The 21,353-nt window shown below is 37.2% G+C and overlaps 1 protein-coding gene across 5 annotated transcripts in view; it reads left to right on the top strand.

Moving 5' to 3' along the window:
* The window catches only part of LOC5564305 (protein grainyhead), a 682,122-nt gene that overhangs the window by 451,596 nt on the left and 209,173 nt on the right, over positions 1 to 21,353 (top strand). For 2 of the 5 annotated variants that reach the window (XM_021842680.1, XM_021842679.1), the window contains exons 2-3: positions 4,459 to 4,557; positions 5,168 to 5,551. The exons of the other annotated variants lie outside the window; for them this stretch is intronic. In XM_021842680.1, the coding sequence (XP_021698372.1) occupies positions 4,490 to 4,557; positions 5,168 to 5,551 (452 nt within the window). In that variant the 5' untranslated portion in view covers positions 4,459 to 4,489. The remainder of the gene's footprint in view (positions 1 to 4,458; positions 4,558 to 5,167; positions 5,552 to 21,353) is intronic. 5 annotated transcript variants of the gene reach the window in all.

Genomic DNA, 21,353 nt, shown 5'->3' with positions numbered 1-21,353 from the left:
TAGAGTTCTATGGGATGGTCGCATGTTTGGTTATTATCCTTACTTGTTAACCTTGAAGAGATTGCCAATAATACTTGCAGATCTGCCCGAAGGAGCTCAATGGTAACTTGAAAACGCAGTTGGAACTAAAACTTTGACGGGGGAGGGACGTTTCGTATAAAGACGTTTCGCATAAGGACGTTTCACATAATTTTATGGGTGGACGTTTCGCATAATGGACGTTTGGCTTAAAGAGAAGTATATGCCTTCTTTAAAATGCTACCTGTTCTTATATGAAACTGCTTTATGCGAAAAGTCCATTATGCCAAACGTCCGTATGCGATACGTCTTTATGCGAAATGGGTCACCCCCAACTTTGACGAACATAATTGAAGGAGCTCACATGAGTGTAAACCCTATCTTCGAAAGATAACTGTCTACGTTTGTTGATTCGAAGTTCTGTACTTAACAGAGATCTTGAATAACTCTAGTCCTCCATTGGACTCAAAACGTGATAGATTGTTTTTGTTTGAGTCTACATGAGTATGAACATTATCAAAAAAAACCTCCGATGTATCTGTGGTTATGCCTGTACATTCGAAGACTTTTACTCAAAGAAGTTTTTGTGGATTGACGGAAACAATGGTTTTCCGTGTTCAACATGGACTTTTTTTATTATGCCTGTTCGATTAAATGATCGATCAACGATCAACTGACGGAACCCACACTTCGTAGCTGCTACTCTGTGATCAATCAGGATATTGGTATTGCACAGAAAACCACTCAGATGGAGCTTGGGCATTAGCTGTTAACCATCTTCAATTTACAACCATACTACTTTTGATATTTCTAGATTGATAACGGCGCCAGACACGTTCTCATGCCCATCAGGGAGAGGAAGTAATCTCCTAAATTTTCCCACAGTAGGAGTAGGAAGTAGGAGTGTTTTGCTAGTGATGGATAGGTTATTCCAGAGACGCGTTCACGTTCGAAACCATGGGTAGGACTAACGTTGGCAAATATGATTTGCACAGTAAAACTAAGAAAAATTCAACCCTATGGGTCCCAAAATTGAAAATTGAAAGCTACAATATTTAAGGAACTCAAACACAAAGGGTACCAGTCGTAACCACAAACCTAAGACATCATTCTGTCTCTACAGGGCTGCGAATGAGTTAAAAATAGAATATTGAAGACCTGTTGCCTGAAAAAAGAGACCTTAAAGGAATCAAAATGAGGCTGAAAAGAGACTAAACAGGAAGCAAGAGTTTATCCAGTCATTCATCGATTTCCCTGGGAAATCCTCCAAGATTCCTAGTTGAAACATCTTCTAAAATTCAATCAATAACTTCTCCAGAATGCCTCCAGGAATTTCTAATAGTCTCTCTGGATTCATAGAAGATTTCAACTAGATATTTATCTGAAAATACCTTCAGCAATTGCTCTAGAGATTACTACTAAGAATGCTACAGAAACTCCTCCACCAATTCTATGAGATTTCTGAAGCAACTCTTGCAACTTTTAATTTTCAGGAATTCTTCCAGGAATGTATCCAGGAAAACGCTAAGAAGTTTTTTTTTTCTAAAAAATAAATCCGTGAGGTATTACTGCAGAAAATCCTAAAGTAACCTTTGATACAACCTGTTTAAATTCCAAATCATCCTCAATGGAACTCCAGTTAAGAAGTTTTCGAAGATTTCATGAATTATTTGCTAAGATAATCGAAAAAAAATCAATCGAATCTCAGGATAGCATTTCGCAGGATTTTCTAAAGGGATTTCTCGAAAAAGATTGGACAAAATCTTGAAAGAAATTGTGCAGGAATCATTAGAGGAATTGTTGCAAATATTGCTGTAGCATCTACTGGAGTGAAAACTTAAATCGACTTATGCATGGGAATGTTTTGAGAAACATTTTAAGGAATATTTGGAAAAGCTGCAGGGATAATATTTGGATTGAATGCTAGGAAATATTTGGATGAAATGCAGAAGAAATTCCAAGAAAAAAAAGATGGGTTCTTCGGAATTCCTGAGTCTCTGGGAGGAATCGTGAATGAACTCTAAAAGTAATCTACATGAACAGCTGTTTCTTGAAAAAAAAACCCTTAAGCTATTTTTTCCAAAAACTCTAGAATACACCTTAGTGGATATCATTGGGAAAAATTATGGAAATCTATGGAAGATCTAGAAAATTCAGTTGAAGTGTGAAAAAATATCTGAAGGGAATCCCAGGAGAGTTTTGGGAAAAAAAATCAAAATAACATGAGGAAATTTGTGGAAGCAGTAGCTTTGGAAGAAGAATTTCATAAGAGATCCCTATAGGAGATTCTGAATGTTCTTGTTGAAGTTGAATGTTGAAGCTCTTCCTCGAGGAATGCTAATATAATCTATGAAGGTTTCTCTGGATCCGGTACAATTTTGCATCAGCACTCAATGCAAAAAGAATAAGGAAATAAAGAAACTTTAGAGACCATTTTGATTAGGAAAGATACTTTAGAGACCTTCCACTAAATTAGAAATACAGGGTGTCCGCAAATTATCCGTACAAACTTTGAAGACATGGATCTATACAATCAAGCATAATAAATTCAATAGTCTTGCATGGTTTTAAACATTGGCTTATTATATTCTTAAGAAGTAGGTTTGATACATTTCTGATTTCAAATAATTGCGAAACCAACCCAAATGTATTGAGGTGTCTTAAAGGGAGCTGTTTTCCGAACTTTATGACGGAAGAGAAATGTCCATAGAACTCACTGGATTTGAACCGTACAATTTTCTATTTCCAGTCTAACTTGAAGCCACTAACATATAGATTACTTCAAATCATAATAGGACATTTGGATTCATCTCTTTTAGGTTTTAGGGATAACATATCTCCAGTATGACTAGCAGCCCCCAGGAAAAACGTCTCCAGAAAATTTAAATTTGCCTATCTCAGTAACAAGCAATAATTTCCAAATTTTTAAAAGTTGTATTTTGTGTTAAAATATAGAAGTACATATTATAAAAGGTACATGGACATTGATTTTTCATTGGTTTCAATGCGAGATCATCTTTCCAATATTTTGCTGTTCGGATAATTTGCGGACACCCTGTAGGATGTAGGAATTCGATGAGATCATTTTTCAAGAATTAACCAAGAACTACTTCCAGAAATTTCTACGCGAATTTTGAATCAGACAAGAACTTCTTGACACTCTGGGAATTGTTCTGAAAATTGTCAAGAGTTTCAGCAATGCTTTGATAGATAACTTATATCAAAAGAGATCGCATGTTCAGAAATCGCTAACACCACCACATTCGTACTTTGTACAGTACGATGCGACTGGTCTTAGATTTATGCACAACCTCTTCCAAAGATTACTCAAGAGTCTTTTGACAATTCTCTATGGATAGGGTTGGTCGTTGATATTTAAAAAAAACTATCCATTGATTCATTCAGAAATGCTATAGAGGATTGCTACATTCGTTTTTTCATGATCAAAGAAGTTTCTTGTTACATTTTTTATAGTTATCTTCCCAAGATTTTTACTATAGATATCGTTCTTCACACGAGCTAGAATTTTTTGATAGTCATGCACAAACCACATCACTAGGCATGAGAAACTATGAAAACCCTTATCGTGTCTTCCATCCTCCATAAGAATGAGTATGGTACTAGGATAACCTTAGACAGGCATCGAGGTCAAAACATATAGATCACAGTTAGGATGAATTTCAATGATAAAGCCCCCTAATGATCACTGATTACCTGTTCAAATCTGCACATCTTCGAAGAGTAGTCGAAGAGTCAATAAGGTAAATCTTCGTGCATCAAGAAAGATGTAATTACGTTAACGATGTTCTTTTCGTAAAGCATAAGTTTCAATATCCTGAATTAGAAAAAAATAATAAGCATGTGCTAAGCGAACGTCGAGTAGCCTCAAATGCACACAAATTCTATATTTGTTTCACGTAAATAAAGGTTTCTATGTAACATGCTTTCGGTTGTGCGAGATTGTGTTCAACATCTACGGGAGTTTAATTGAGTAAGGATGTTTCCATGCAAGGTTCAAATTTGTAAGTGGCTTACATTTTGATGTGATAGTATCGATTCTTTATACTGGGGGTAACAAGTGACGTAACGGATGAGATGTTTGTACGAAACGTACTTCATCCACAGTGTAGACTTGAGAACAATTGTAGCAATTGATATCTACCACGTTCATGTTGGTTTAGAAACTGATATTGAATACCTATCTAGTAGACAAAATCGAGATATGAACCTACAGATAGATCATAGTACATACCGATGGAACCTAGATATCCATAGCTCGGAGCCCTTGGAGCTACTACCTGTTGGTCGGATCGCGCAGCACACCCCCTGATGAAGACATTCCTCTGCGCTACGGGGAGCCCCTTAGATGGCACAAGACAATAAAACAAAGCAAAAAAAAACGAAACACCAATCGCCTGTGAACATTTCTCTCCCATGTAGCCGTCGAATCGTATCGCACCCCGAATCGCCAATGTCTGGTGATCCGGTGAGCAGTGATAGCATCGCACACATCAGCGCCACCCAAGCAGCGTATGCTCGGTAAGTACAATTGAATTGCGCGTTACCCCACCCAAAATGCCCTCCCCGTTTCCTATGCTCCTATCATGCACAACGCACAGTGGCCGAACTCCAGACAAAATTTGACAAGAAGTATGGAAAAGTTGACATTTAGTCGGCGTTAAGTCAGAAGGGACTAAGTAAATACAAAACATGCGAATAATTGACTATTTTATCATTAGATGTAGAGTTTTCTTCCCTTCGTTTCAATTCTAGCAAATTTGTTGTATATTTCAAACTGTAAGAGATATCTAATGAATTTACTTCGGATGATCAATAATAATCAATCAAAGTGTAGAGTCAGTATGGACCAACTGCTTTTAAATATACAGGGAAAATGATATGAATGAGAGAAAATGCAAGACATTTCAAGTGGTTTGTCAGGTTTTTCGGCATCGGATATTTCTTTTCATTATTCATCAATAATCCAATGCATTTGATTTTAGTTGCTGATAATTTATCAAATTTGGATAGTCTTTCGGTTAGGGCCAGCTTTGGGCCACTGTGCGTCGCGCCGAACACAATCGACCGCGAACTCCTCCCCAATCATCATCCGTTTCTTCTCTTCTGGGGGGCCTCCTCTCGCTTGCAGGTATTATGAACACCCACTGTCAGCAGCTACCTCCCCGGCGTCCGCCATGTTGACCATCAATAGTAGCAGTGCCCACAACAACAACAGCCACAGCACCGCCAGCAGTAGTCCAGTTGGCACCAATGGGAACCACCACAGCCACCCGAGCAGTGGTTCACAATCGTCGTCGCCGGAAGACGATGCCCACAATACCAATTCTAGTCTTGTCCTCAATCCCCTCGCTCACCATCAACAGCAGCAGCACCAACAGCAGCAACAGCATCATCACCACCAACAACAGCAACTCGAACAGCAGCAACAACTGCACCAGCTGCAGCACAACAATAACGGAACCTTCATCTACGAGTACTACAAAGTCCAGGACAAGGACGGACTACAGTGGAGGTAGATAAAATTCAATTACCCCCTCTCTTTCTCCATGAAGTTTACGCGGATCCATTGGTATTTCTTCCGGAGTCAAGAGCTCACCTCCAACACGCCAAAGTGGGTGGCTGTGGATCAGTGAATTAATAAATGGGGGGAAATTCGATTATGGGCGAATACGCCCCTCCGGGTGGACCATGGGCCCTGGGAAACTTATTTGAAGCACACTTTCGTTGTGTGTTACATTGTCGTCGAGAAAGGGGTCCGGTCAGTGGCCTATGGGAAGTTTTTTAGGAAGCGAATCTCGAGATTTGCTGTTCTAATCTATTTTTTTTTTGCAAATCTGTGCAACTTTGTTGAAAATGTAATTTAAATTTTAACGCTTAGTTTCCTGGTTTAGAGACAAATGGCCAAAGGACAATAAGTACAGAAGGTCTAAAAGATAAAATCTCGAAAAAATGATGGTTTTTTTTAAACTATTGATGAAATCAACTAAAGTTCAACCAGTTGTTACAATATAATCCATACAATATATTGAAATACCTTCATTACGGTGCAAAACGCCCCTTACATTCCACAACCATCACTGATTAACTACTCCTTCGGTGCAATAAAACCTTCGCTACAAATTGTCCCCAATAACCATCAATTGCAATCAAACAAATCGTAACTTTACTCAAAGGCAGCGTAGGCCGCCGCCATCTGTTCGTCCGGTCGCAACAATCATCGCGGGATGCAATTCTGTCCGAATCCAAGGAAACTTCCCCAACCCAAACGGTGCCTGGGCATAGAATTTGCCCCCAAAGGGCACACACGGCATGCAAATGAATTTTAACAATAAATAAACGGCACTTGACAGGGTTTGGTGGTGGGCTTGCAAACGTATGGGTGGTTTTTCGCAAGGGATCGTTTGTCTGAAATCATCCAAACGGGGCCGGGATGGGATGGGATTGATATTGATCTATGCGGATGGTGGTCAACCTACACTAGAGGTTCACCACCTGACTGACAACGGTGGGAAGCACGCGATGAAAGCTATAACGATGAAGATATAATCGAATCCGATCTTCGAATTGCGACGGATCATGAACAGAAAAAAACGGCAAACTGTGACCAGCATCACATCAGATCCTCCGGCAGCAGGACGTGAAGACAGAACACGCCAAATCACCTAATGTGATTTCCATGTTCCACCTTTTGTGGATCACTTGTCACATAGTAAGTATTTCTATTTCCTCTTCTCTGTCGAATTGTGACTGGTGCTGAGTTTCTGTTTGCTCTCTCTAAGAAAAAAATCGACCTGCATCAAAACAGCCACTGACTGCTCCAGATGTGTCTCGATCAAAATGATTGATGTATCAATTTTGAAACATTTTGATTCGGGCGCTTTCTTCCCGCGCTGGTTGGCGAGGAGGAGAGTGTTACGTGTCTCCACTTTTCTCGATTTGGTTCGGTTTCGGTTTTCATCTTCTTGGCGACTTTCGAATTAGAGGTATTCGCCGCTGTGCAAAAACGCTGCTGCCGACGATATTTTGTTAACTTTATTAATGAGATTTAGACCTGGGCCAATTCATTTCGGGACCAGCGAAGGACGTTGTCACTATATTCTTGTTATTTTTCCATCTTGGCATCACGTCCTCACTGGGACAGAGCCTGCTTCTCAGCTTAGTGTTCAATGACCACTTTTACAGTTATTAAGTGAAAGCAGTCTTCCCATGAACCGAACCGATGTGCATTTTTGGTTTGAACATTGCAACTGGTGTTGAACCACAAACGCGCTTTGTCTCTGTACCAGTGTATCAAACCGAACCCGGTACATGTGCACTTCGGTTCAAACTTTGATTCAAACTTGAGTTCGGGCTTCCTCATAATGTTACGGCTCATACAAAATTTGTAGAATATTCATATAAAAAGCGTTACGAGAGGGTGGGTGGGTATCAAAAAAGGCAATTTTCGGTGTTATGAAATAAATGAATGAACCCTTCAAATAATGGCACAAAGCAGGCAGACAGAGAACGGTTGCAATCCACGCGGATAAATTTCTACGATCATATATGGAACTTCTTGGTTTAAATCGCAAGACCCTTGAGGCTTGAATAAATGTTTCATTTAAGCAGATCAATTGAGATCAATACTTTGAGTAAAATTCAGTGTTAACTTAATGAAAAAACCAAGGATTTTACTATATCAAACAACAAGACACGATAAGTAGAAATTGATAAGCGTGGATAGCAACAATTTTTTGTCTCTGTTTGTGTCATCGTTCTGAAGCTCGAATGCAACCGAAGATTTGCACCAAAATTTGAACCACGATTGCAATCGAGGTACAAATGGACCGGTTTTCGAACCGGCGTTTGCACCGATGTTCACTTTACATATGTTTGGGTTTAGGTTCAGTTTCGAGCGTTTCGGTTTGTACGCGAAAACAGAGTACAATGAGAGTACCGAAACCGCCTGAACCAACGTGTTCGGTGTTCGTTTGGGAAGACTGAGTGAAAGCTTTCTTTGCCAAAGTCGCATTTTTTGCATTCGTTTATCGTGAGCTACAGTGATACTCTATACCCAAGGAAGTCAGGGAAACTTTCATTACGAAACGATCCTGGACCGACCGGGAATCGAACCCAAACACCTTCAGTATAGCTTTGCTTTATAGCCGCGGACTCTAACCACACGGATAAGGAAGGCCTCTGTCATTATAATCTTACAATCATAAATGACTATATGAAGACGGGAATGGGATTCGATTCCAGATATTCGGCGTGAGAGGTATGTGCTCTATAAAGTGGTTAGAGCCCATCGCTCACTTTTTGTTCAGTTTATGGACAAACAGTCGAAAGACAAAAGTTCGAATCCGGAAACGTAGAATAGGACAACAATTTAAAGGATGAATCGACCAAAGTAGTGACAAAAAATCAAAAGAGAGGGAGAGAGGAGGGAACCACTCATTGTTACTTACGTCATTTGGAAAATTTTCGCGAGAATTCTTTGTTTACATCGTGGAAGCTTGATTCTCTTTGGAAAGCATTCACTATGTGCTAACGTAATTCATAGCATAAGGAATCTATGCTATGAATTGCGTTTGGTACATCGTGAATGCTTTCCAAAGAGAATCATGATTCCAAGGAAATCATGTCCTTCCAATTCTCTTCTTCCAACTATTTTCTCCTTTCGACATTCTCGACTTCCGATGTTTTTCCATTTGACGTTTTAAAATTCAGAGTTTTGTCATTTGATATTTTGTCACCTAACCTGTTTGAGAGATGAGCCTTTGAATGATTGGCGAAAGAAATCATCCATCTCTAAACTGTACAGACATGTGGAACGCAAATCAGAACTGGAAAACGAAATGCAGTAAATTTTGCACATGTTTTTAGTATGGTAGAATAAGTGTTACCATAGATATATATCGATCGTTTTGACTCAAGAATAACTTTCAAAATTGGTCTATAAATTTTTGCATGCAATTTATTTGAAAAATTCCAATTCTGAAACTGTTAATTTTGGACAGAAATGAACACTGATAAAATAAGGGAAGGGGTGGTAAAATGAACACCTTAAGGATATCATTCTATTTCTGATAGAAAAACGAGGAATATGTATAGTTCTCTCGCGCAACATCAAAAATAGGGAAGTTATCTATAGTAGCGACACGAATTCAGACCAAAAAAGCTAAATTTTCACATATTTTTATCGCTTGCCACAAACGATGCAAATCTCGCATAACTTATTATCTCGCCCTAAAAGCCATTGGTAACCACGTGTGTAGCTCGTTGTTTTTGAGTATTTGAATGGATTTACACATTCTTTAACAACGTTATAGTGAGGAAACCATCATTCTCGACCTATCAGTGGTGTAGCTTTACATGCTTATTCATTCATTTGCTCAAAACAACGAGCTACAAACGTAGTTACCAATGGCTTTTAGGGCGTTATCCCAGATTATGCGAGAATTGTAACCTATTCAAAAAGAATTCTAAAAGTATCAGATTTGACATCATCTTCTTCTTCTTCTTTCTGGCGTTACGTCCCTAATGGGACAGAGCCTGCTTCTCAGCTTAGTGTTCTTATGAGCACTTCCACAGTTATTAACTGAGAGCTTACTGTGCCAATGACCATTTTTGCATGCGTATATCGTGTGGCAGATACGAAGATACTCTATGCCCTGGGAAGTCGAGAAAATTTCCAACCCGAAAAGATCCTCGACCGGTGGGATTCGAACCCACGACCCTCAGCTTGGTCCTGCTGAATAGCTGCGCGTTTACCGCTACGGCTATCTGGGCCCCCTATCTTTGACATCATATCATAACGATATTCACCTCACTGAAAAACCTCAAGACTTCCGAGCTAAAAGTTATGTCAGTTCTAATTTTCAAAATTTTTGTTCTCATTAATATGTTCACTTCAGTTGACCTCCGTATCAACCTGAACCTTGCGTGATAAAAATTCATCGGAATTTGTTTTTTTTTTCCTCGGTAAAAGGCACGGTGTTAATTTTACTACAACTTCCCCTATTCTATTGTTTAGCATGGAAAATTCAAAAATAAAACCTTTATTTTAAATTACACAAAAACCCCATTTTGATTTTTTTTTAATTTTTACTGTAGGATCTTGACAGGAAACCAATGTCACAAAGTTTCTTGTTGCAGACATTTTTTTTATAAAAATTTTTTCCTTAGAACAACTGTAGGTAATTTTTTTTCGTCAAACTAAGTAAATTTTGATTATAAATTTAAAAATTTGAAATAACTCTTAACCATAATGTTTATCATTATCACCTCTCAAGAAGTAGCCATTTCTCGAGTTATTTTCAAGTTTAATGCATAAATGTATTATTTTAACAGTTAACTCGGCCATTTTCATTAGTTCTTCGCAATCCTCTATCAAGAACAACAGGTTTTTGAGAGTATAGGCAATATTTCTTTCCTATTTTATTATTTGAACAATAAACTTTTGCAAGTAGATGAAAAAACCGAAAAAAGTCGAGTCTAGTACACAACACTGAAGACGGCCTTACAGTTGAGGTCGAAATACGCGTATCTGTCAAAGGATACAAACTCTAGTGGAATTAAATGGTATAGTACTAAATTCGGTTTTTTTCATCTACTTATAGGTATTCTACTAAACAGCTCGAAGATTTATTATCAAACTTTTGCATTAAACTTGAAATAACCCGAAAATGGTCGCTTCTAAAGAAATTCTAATTTAGAATAATACAAGATAATATAACAATTATCAAATAGTATATATTTAAAAAAAAATAAAATTCTCCAAGATCCTCTCTTGCAAAAAAAATTCGTTAAAAATTTCTCCATCATGAGACTTTGTCTCAAACATCTGTTTTCTATGAAGATTCTATGGATTTTTCTCCAGAAGCCTTCCTTAGCCGAGCGTCGGCTAAAACGATAAAAGTCCTCGGCTAAAACGAAAAGCAAATGCTGAGAAGCAGGTTCTGTGCCAGTGCGGACGTAATGCCAAAAAGGAGAAGAAGAAGAAGGATTTTTCTCCAAAATCAAATAAGTTGCATGCAAAACCTCATAGGCCATTATAAAAGTTATTCTTGTGTCAAAATGATCGATTTATCTATGGAAAACACTCATTCTACCATACTGAAAACATGTATGCAATGTTATCCAAATCGATGATTTTCGATCACGATTTTTTAGACTCATTCTGGGCTACATTCGTCTACTGTTGTTTAGAAATGGCCAATAGTCATTCGATAGCATCTCCCAAACAGGCTTGATAAAAATACCCCTCTGTGATGCAAAGTTAAGGCGATTTTGCTGTTATCTGAGGAGTAAAAACTGAACTCAAAATTTTCAGCACAGATTCTCAACCGATTCAGGTGAGAGTGCAAAAAAATGAGAGGATTTTTTCTGGTACTCTCTCTCTTTCTCTCTTTTTGTGATGTTCCCATTTACTTAAGGCTCCCCCAAATCTACGTGACTTTTTACGGCGACAGCGACAAATAATCGTCGCGATTTCGTTGTGTCGCTGCAAACACTCTTCTATGGAACCATCTTGACTGACACGACGCGAATCGCAGCTAAATCGCGACGCTGTGGCTAAGACGCGCACATCAAACAGTGCATGCAGCGTAACATCAGCGAAATGGCTACGATTTTTTGTCGTTGTCACCGTAAAAAATCGCTTAGATCTGGGGGAGCCTTTACACTTGAAAAAAAACTCTTGAGTGGCACTGTTTTTTATTGAATTTGACTCTATCGTATTTCGTGCTGAATCTTCTCCGCTCATTTGTCATTGCTTCTCTGCTTAGCATTTTTTCGTTCCCTCGCAAAGAGGAAAAGGCAGCATGCTGCTTTAGAGTATATCATCGAACTCTGATGATGTTGAGGAGTATTATCAAGCCTGCTCCCAACACCCACAAATCTCGCGTTCAGTATCATAAAGGCGTAACTGCAGAGATCGATTTCTCTTCATCGATTTTCTCTTTATTTAATTACTTGGTCGATTGACTGATTTCATCTGTTATTCGGGATTCAGCAGAAAGTACCCTTCAATAGGCCGCGCCGTAAAATATAATGAAAATTGATCGAGTTAACCCAAAGAGAAAGTCGACGAAAATAAATCGATCAACGTAGATGCGCCTGTATGATACTAAACACAATCATACATTGGCTCCCTGCTTAAAACGATCAATGATCGAATCTCTCTCCATCAAGAGGGCCTTCAATCAGTTATAATAAATCGTCACCCAATGAAAAACTGATTGATTTGAATCTTGAGAAATAGGAAATGAAAATGTGGGGAACAAAACTAACGATCTGGAGATTGGTCCTTCTGAATTGTTATGCGAGATATCAGAGACAGATCTTCTTGAATAAAAAAGCATCAATTGTCAAAATAACACGATCGTCTAAAGCGCCAATTTCATATATTTTTTTGTGTTTATTTATGTGGCTTTAAACTTGATTAGCCAGTTTATTTGCCTCAAATAATTTCATAAATTTGCTCACAATAACATAAGGTGTTGTTTACAAGTACAACATATTACTCGTAGCATCAAAAGTGACTTAAACGCCTTTATGTACAAAAAATACACTTTTTGTTAAATTTATCACTTTTTTTATGGAATTTTTGTAACATTCCAAAAAAAAGTATTTAAAAATTATTTTTTAACATATAAATGCTTTGATCTGACGTCCAGTAAAGCTGAAACCACCAAGCGATAGAAGAAGATCTGGTTGTCCATCGCAAACAACCCAGTTTCACACTGTGCTGGTCAAGAAGTGTACCGACAAATAATCAAAAATCTGCAAGATTTACAAGAAGTAGCAGTTGTATCTTTTAGATCTTTCAGGCGAAGCCTTAAAAATCAACTCTGTGTATGATTTAGCGTATAATTTAGTGAAACCTTTTTGAATCGATAATCAAAATTAGTTATCACCTATTTTTTCTTAGGATTGATTTCTTTACCATTTCAAAATGAATGTGCTTATATGAATTCAAATCACTATTTTTTTAACGTACTCACACCAAGCTCGTTCGCGAGTCGGTCATGTTTGTTTTGCGTTGGTTTACACTCGGGAGTTGCTTCGCGATGTGAACATTTCCACCACAGTCTTCGGGTAGTCCAAAACTAGACATTTTGTACAAAATAAATCCGGAAAACTATTCCAAATCCAGATCGCTGTTGAAAATTGATTGCTTTCGACGTTTTATCCACGTTCCGATATATCATCCCTACACCGCCGCCAGTAAACTACGCATCGGCGCACACCTCTATTTCGACTGACTCAAACGGTGCTTGATTTGTGATCCGCAGACGAAGGAGTTTTTATGTTTTTATTATCGCTTCGCTCCGATTGAGCTTTGTTCTCTACGAACCCCTCCTTGATGATCGCCTTTTCAAATCCTCGCGTGGGCTGCGCTGCTGTAATTCGATCCGATTTCAATGTTTCAGACTACGATGCCGTGCCGTGGCAGGAAACGTTTGATATCGTTAATTAGCATTTATCCTTGTCGTCGCTCGGCATGTCCTCGGATCGATGTTTTGACATAAGCGCCATGTTTTCCGAAGCTTGCGCCGGAGGATGTGCGTTAATTGCGGCAAACGTCCCGGCTTTTCATCCCAGCCTCTCATCTTGTTCCCAGCATTCAGTAGTTTCCCATGGGGTGCGCGCGTAGGGATGAAATGTAATTGAGAGAAACGAAGGTTGAAATTGGAAGATTAATCCTCGCGCCCAACTAGCAACAGCAAGCAATGCGTCGCCGACTTCCACTCACTGAATGAAAGGAAATTAATCTCGGATTTGAAAATGATCCCTGATTCGGATCGGAGCGCGGCGAAGAAAGCGGATTTTTTCTTTCCTTTTTTGGATCTATAAATTATTGCAAGTGAATGTGTTTCTGAATTAAAATAACATTCGAAGGGAAGTCGAATTCCACCGGTGCGCTTCAAGGAGCTGTAGTACAAAAATAATAAATAATAATGAGATATCGCTGCCGGAATTTGAACAGACACCGTGCACAGCTACCGTATGACTACAAATAAATATTTAAATTTCATACACTGAGCTTCTGGCTTGGAAGAATTCCCTGCTAAAATCCGGCGGCAATGGGAAGAGGATCAATCCCTCCGGGGTGTGTGTACACAAACATTTCATCGGTTGCCTTCGTTTGCCTAACCGATGTTTACGGTTGAGATTGCTGCAGGGAGGGGTTTCCTTTGCGCAACGCGGTGCTGATTGTGAGTAACGTTCGTTAAAACACATTTTAGGATATCAGTGATCCTTTAGGAATGCCATTTTCGTATGCCTCTAGGATCTAACAAATTGACATCTTTGTACTTACCATATAAAAAAAACTCTCGGTCAATTACTCTTATCTTGAGTAACAGTTTTGTCTTAGAACTGACCTAAATCCAAAATAATGTATTTAAAACCGCAATAAAACCAAAATTAATTCAAAAAAGATAACAAGCTGATATAAAACGCTCTGTTTTGATTGGAATGCAATGTCAGATAGATGAGGAAGAAAATTTCTGGAGCATTTATTCCGAGATTATTGTAGCTCATTGTGATTTCTATAGCAAAGGGTTTCACAGTTTTAACGCTGGTCAAACAACAAACATTTATAAATTGCTGATCCTAAAAAAAACGCATTCCATTGATCATCGCGATAACCACTTTCTCAGCAAACCCGCATACCGAAACTTATTTGAATTTAAATGAAACAATAACAAAGCATTTCTCTCCTTATTCACATCTTAGATGGTACAAACCACCAGCTGCTCGTTGCACTACCAATGTCTTCAGTGCTTTGAGCCTACCCCGTTTGCTGGTTGCGCCATCATTGCATTGCATTATTGGTGACAAAAGCGACACCGCTCGGTGCCGGGGAAAAATACACTGTAATTTTTCATCTTCTTCAAGCCTAATGCCACCGCATTCGTTCAAACGGACACAAACAGTTTAATCATTTTTATGCAAATGGTCATTGTTTCCGAGGCCACGGCGAAGACTACGAACCATTTCACGATCAGCTGCTCGCCAACGGGAGGAGAATGAAGTCACATACGGATTCAGAGGGCGATTCTCGTAAAAGGCCATAAATATTCAATCGCAATTTGCCTGCGTCCAAGTTCGGTCGGCGGTCGGCGGCACTTCCAAAAATAGTGCGCCACTCGGCAACATAATTGCCAAGTGAGCGCGATGAAAAATTACACCTTCCACATTTACATGGAATTCCGTCAACAATTGCACGGTGATTGTGGGTGATCAAATGAAGTCCCCACACATGCGGAAGCCAGAGTTTTGATCGTGTTAGAAGTGGCTGCTGGCATTCTGACTGGTTCGAGGGGCTTTTGATAGTTCGATTTATTTCGTTGCACAATGGTCCGAATCGACCATTTAGAAGAAAAAACAACTTGAAACTTCATTTCCTTGATATAACATCCTTACTGTGACAACGTCTGCTTCTCAGTTTATTGTTCTACGAGCATTTCCACAGTTAATGACTGTGAGCTTTCTTTCCCAAAGCTGTCATTTTTGCACTCGTATTTCCTGTGGCAAGTACGATGATACTTTAATAATTAGGGAAGTCAAAAAAATTCCATTACAAAAAGATTCTCGATCGACCAGGAATCGAACACACTAGGATAAAGAAGGCTCATATTTCGGTTTAAGCTTTGAATCAAACTTTTCTGTTTTAGACAATTTGTGGTTGAGTTACTCGGCAATCTTTTAGGAAATTGTCGTTATGAACAAATTTACTTGAGACATTATTGATCCAACTTTTCATTTGTGCTCGGTTAATCGACTTCTAAAGTTAACTTAGATTAAAGATTGAAAAAAAAAACAATTTTTTTCGTCCAATTTTTTTGTTTTTTTATTTAACCTTCCAGTCGCCGCGTGGTTGACCACCGTCAGAACCACCACGCTGCTGTTGTGATCGAAAAGCGAGGTTTTTTCACCAGTGTTGTATAAAATACAACAGCGCGACGACCGAACTGTTAAACTTTCAGAATCATTGTAGGGAAAGGTATGATACACATTTTATGCAACATCGCTAGTTACTAAATTCTTGTCATTCATAAGTTATCATCAAATTTATAAAAATAAAGTACTAATAACTCTAATACAGTCGACTCTCTACAACTCTACAACCGATGGATCTTTTATGGTCCCCTCAAATTTCAATTGATTGAGCTTTAAAAACTTGTATTTCATTCATTGACGGCACTTTACCTCCAAAATATGTTTAATTATGTGCACTGTTTTTTAGTTATTTAATATGCTAGATATAAGCGTAAATTATGTACAGAAATGAAGAAAAACATATTTTTATAAATCAAATTTGATTTATCAAAATTACAAGTAATATATGATGCATTTCACGCCTACGTGAACAGCATAACAGATTTCAATAAAATTCTCTGAATTGAAAAGTTTTTGTTAGTTTTTTTTTTTTTTCTTTAAAAATGCCCTTCTCGCAATGCACTATGGTCCAGAAAGCAGTTTTACGCGGAAAGATGCATTTTAAGCTTTAGAATGAAACATTAGACCAAAACGGTTTTCTACAAAGTTGTTTGTATTAGTTATTGGTGTTATTGAAAATTCTGGTGGACCAAATTTTCATTGAAATTGTGTAACTAACTTTCTTATTTTTAGACATTATATTATACATACTTCAGCAAAGTTGTAAACCATTCAATTTCAAGCAACTTTGGCAAAAAAAGTTTTTTTGTATCCATTGAATTGATCTATTAAGAGCTTTTTTTTCCTATGGTCACGCCCGACCAAAACTGGTTTTCTAGTTCTAGCGTTTTCAATTCAAATATCTCATCAAAGTAGTCTATGAAACACTTCTAGAGGTTTGAAAAATGCGTAATTTGGTGAGTGAAGAAACTTGCTATCTTCTCCTGTTTGGGAGTTATTGTTGTTTTTCTCACGAAAACACATGTCTGCTTTGATTGTGAAAATCTCTGATTGGAGCAAACTTAAAAAATATTTTTGACAGCATTCAAAAGACAAAATCAAATTGTATATTATATCAAAAAATTACAGATGTGTTGTAAAATGCCTTGAAAAACAAATGATTTTAATTACCTTTGATAACTTTTGAACTTAAATAGATATCAAAAATATTTTTGCAAGGAAATTTGCGTATTGTTAAGTTTCAAAAGTTGTTCATAGACTACTTTGCGGATAAATCTGAAATAAGAAAGAAAGGGCTATGAAATTATTTTGAAGATTTTAATCGTATGTATTTTTTTATTACTTGCACTTTGAGCATAAAAATGAAATTTAAGACAAAATTGATCTTCCACAAAATTGTTTATAAAAATGTGAGCTTTCATACTGTGTTATTTGAAACATGTGATATGTGATATTGATGGTCCACAATATCACATAAATAATATAATCAACTTCCTTATTTACAAAAAATAATGGTATAATCTCTTAGGCAAAGTACTGCCCATAACTGCATATTTGTAACATTCGACAAAAGTAGGCATTGAGTAAATGGGATACCAAGTTTGCATTTTATTGCAGTATGGGAGGGAAGTGATATTTCAAAAAATCATTAAGAATTCAAAAGTGCTTATTTGAGGCTGAAATTTTGTACAACTCATATCACTTATTGGGTGAATAGTCAAAAAAAAATTCTGATAGAAATTTCGTTGCCACTGCATTATGAAGCTCATGTATAATCTCAATGTGACTGTTATGCGGTTACAATTGCCAGTGTGACAAAACAACTTGGTATTTTTTTTCGAATTTTCTAGAACAATCTCGCAGATTTTAGTAGGTGGATCGAAAGTATTTGTCATTTGATGACTCTCCCCGGTATTAACTCAAAATTGTCAAAAATGTCGAATGTGACTGTTATGCAGTTATGGGCAGAGTAGTAGAACTTCAAATTTTGATCAACTTTGCCGAAAAAAGTTTTTCTGTAGCTCTAAAATTTGCCCATTTTGATGAGAGCTTTCTTTGCCAAAGTTACAATTTTCGCATTCGTATATTGTGTGGCAGGTACGATATTACCAGGGAAGTCAAGGAAATTTCCATTACGAAAAGATCCTGGACCGACCGGAAATCGAACCCAGACACCTTCAGCATGGTTTTGCTTTGAAGCCGTAGACTTTAACCACTCGGCAAAGGAAAGCCTCGTTGTTTCGTATCTCTACATTTTAATTCAGATAATGGGTTGTACACAAATCATGTCACGCTCCAAAGAGGGGCGGTTCAGGCATGACAAACCTTACACAATTTTTAGAGGACTCATACAAGAAACACGTCAAGACGGAGGAGGGAGTCGAAAAAGTCGAAATTTAACGTGACATATTTTGTGTACCATCCCTATTGGATGACATACATTTTCCGTGTACCTTCTGAAATGTCAGAACCCTTATGTCAGAAAAGCAAAACCTGTGAAGGTTTTTGTCGACGAATTGAATGTCAAAGATATTCATAAATATCAAGAAATAAATTTGAACGCGTTTTTTTCAATTATGATAGTTGTTTAAAGAATATGTTCTATCGTGTTATTGATTAAAAATATTTCACGCAAAATTAGGGACCCTATTATGAGATAAGCGTTGGTAAATGAAGTCAAAAATTATCATTTTTTTTTTAAGAAATTCATTTTAAAAAACTCAAGCCTCTCAAATTTTAAATTATAAAATCTTATTAAATCTCAATACATCTCGACCTCAAAGAGAGGAGACAGCTCACTGACAGTTGGTTTGTTTTCTTACCTTCTTTGACTTCTTTCTCTAATTCTTGGGTTGTGCACAACGTTCAGATGAACTTATTTTGGTCAAAATCATATTCCTTTTTTTTTTGTTGTACACTATGAAACGAATATGAAGATGAATAAAATCAATATCAGTTTGCCAACACACAGCTGTATTTAGGTATTCAACTTTTTTAAATTTGAAATCTTCGAAAAACACCTAGAAATTTTAATTACGTTTACTTGAATTCTGACGGTTTTTCACGTTCTGCCTTTCGAATGTGCGGGTTTTCCAGTGACAGTTGGTGACAGGTTCCCTTGACTTTTGGGAGCTCGCAATCTAAACCAGCTGTCTCCTCTCTCTCAGATCTCGACTACTACGGAGACTGTAACTCAGCTTACACGGAGAAAAATAAAAAATAATCTCAACAAAGATTTAGTTCAATTCAACCAAAATATTAGGTTAAATTTTGCACAAACAAAACTTTGGTTTGAGTCAACAAAACAGGTTGTTTGAAACAAACTAAATACCAATGTTGTTTTCAATACAGATTTAAATTGAAATTAAACTGAAACTAGCTTTAAACAACATAGAATGTTGGTTGTTTTATTTGACAACAAACAAAACAACCAACATTCTATGTTGTTTTAGACCAGGAAATTCAGTTTGGATTTATCAAGATGGGACTGAAAACAAACAAAATTTCTAGATTAAATTTAAGAATGGATGTGCTACCTATGAAACAATCGATTGCTTCATGGCCGGATCCTCTTATGAAAAGCATTTAATCTTTCTAGATAAGATATTCTGAAATCTTAAATTAAACTTAAATGTATGCGAAGCTATTGAAACAATTTGATGATAACTTATTATCTGAATAATCGTTTCACTGCCTTCGTTACTTTTTCACAATATTTTATATAAAGAGTAATGGTGGCCGCTGTTTCAACAGGGAAAAGTTTAGAACAGGTGAAACCGAAAGAAACAGCTTGAAAATCCAATTTATTTTAGCTAATTCCTTATTTTGATATTTTTTCTAACAAAAGCTTAGTTTGTTTCAAAATTTCAAAATTTTTAATAATCTAATGTTTTTAGTTTGATTTTAACTTGTCAAATCAAAATTCTATAACCTAAATATTAGTAAAAACAACATCCACATTGATTAGAAACGACTAAGAAATTAGTTTGGAAGAACTTTTTTTATTGTTGCTAAACCGGGAATAAATGGGTTCAAAATACTCAATCCATTAGTTTGTTTCAACAAAAACCCTAATTTTGAAACAATTAATTTCGATTTCAAAACAACAAATTTTTTAGTATGAAATTCAACAAAAAAAAAATTGGTTGAATCAAACTAGGTCGATTTTTCTCCGTGTAGCAGGCTTTGGAAGATTTTACGATCATTGACATACGAGCCATAATTTCATCCCATTTATCCGAATGCATTCACACAACACGCATGACATTTATTATTCGCGGAAAGTAACGAGCCACTTAAGAAAAAAAGAGCACTAATTGTGCTGATACATTCTCATTCTGATCGAGAAATAGAGTGAGTGATCTGAATGGCTCGATACCGTTGTAGTCCGTGAGAGTTACTGCTCTTGAACGCTCTCTCGCCACCTTCCGAAACGAGAGTGAATATCAACATTCATAGGGCTCTCCGATTGCGATGTGCCACGAACTGTTACACTCTCCGAATATGGATCGATCGCCTTATTCGGATACAAAATCCAAACACTGCAGCTTCGTGTTCTTATGAGGCTTAGAGCCATAGTCTAATTGAGAAATTATACATTCAATTTTTTTTAATTTACAATTAACAAAACATTTATTTATTCCTTTTTGCAGATCCTGGCATATGTTTTTAATAGCAGGATCGCAAGTACTTTGAACTTGTCTTATTTTAGACGTTTTTAAAGCGAATAAAGAGTTCAAGACAGTCGTTATTAACAGATTCAATTGAATTTGATAGAGCTTCGAGAACATTGTCTACATCAAATATCGTTTGCAAAGAAATATTACGTCAAGATTACTTAAATAATTGAAAGTGGAACTGATAGGATTGAGAAATCATAGCAAATTTTGAATGTAGCAGGTAATGATCATAATCAAAGTCAGCGTGAGAAACCAGTTGGCTACAAAGCTGAATAGCTGGTCAGATGAGACCAAATAAATCGTAGAAGAGTTTCTAGAAAAAGAGGATCAAAGTATTGAAATTGAGAAATATTCTAAATATCTTACAATTTTTGAAATGACAAGTACTTGCAATTTCAGCACAAGTGTGTATCATTACTTTCACTTTCTACAACACTTCTGAAGAGCGTGAGTATGGGCATGATTGGCCGCCCACAGTTGCCACTCCGTTATTGCAACAACAGCTGTTATTACACGGGGAACCAACAGACGCTAATCAGGATCAGTAGCATACTCTCATTATTATAACAAACAATAACGACGCTGGATGCGTCCGAATGCAGGTCAATTTGGGGATGGCAAGGAAATGTTGTCGTGTTACTAGCTCTATGGAAGCCGAGGAGTCCTCTGCACTTCCAATAGAAGACACTGGGAGTTTGGATATGGGAAAGGACTTGTTATGGTTAACGATAAAGATATAACTTG

Source organism: Aedes aegypti, chromosome 2, assembly GCF_002204515.2.
Source record: "Aedes aegypti strain LVP_AGWG chromosome 2, AaegL5.0 Primary Assembly, whole genome shotgun sequence".
In the NCBI taxonomy this organism is placed as follows: domain Eukaryota; kingdom Metazoa; phylum Arthropoda; class Insecta; order Diptera; family Culicidae; genus Aedes; species Aedes aegypti.
The sequence above is the reverse complement of the archived record's forward strand: the minus strand, read 5'-3'. Positions and strand labels throughout refer to the sequence as shown.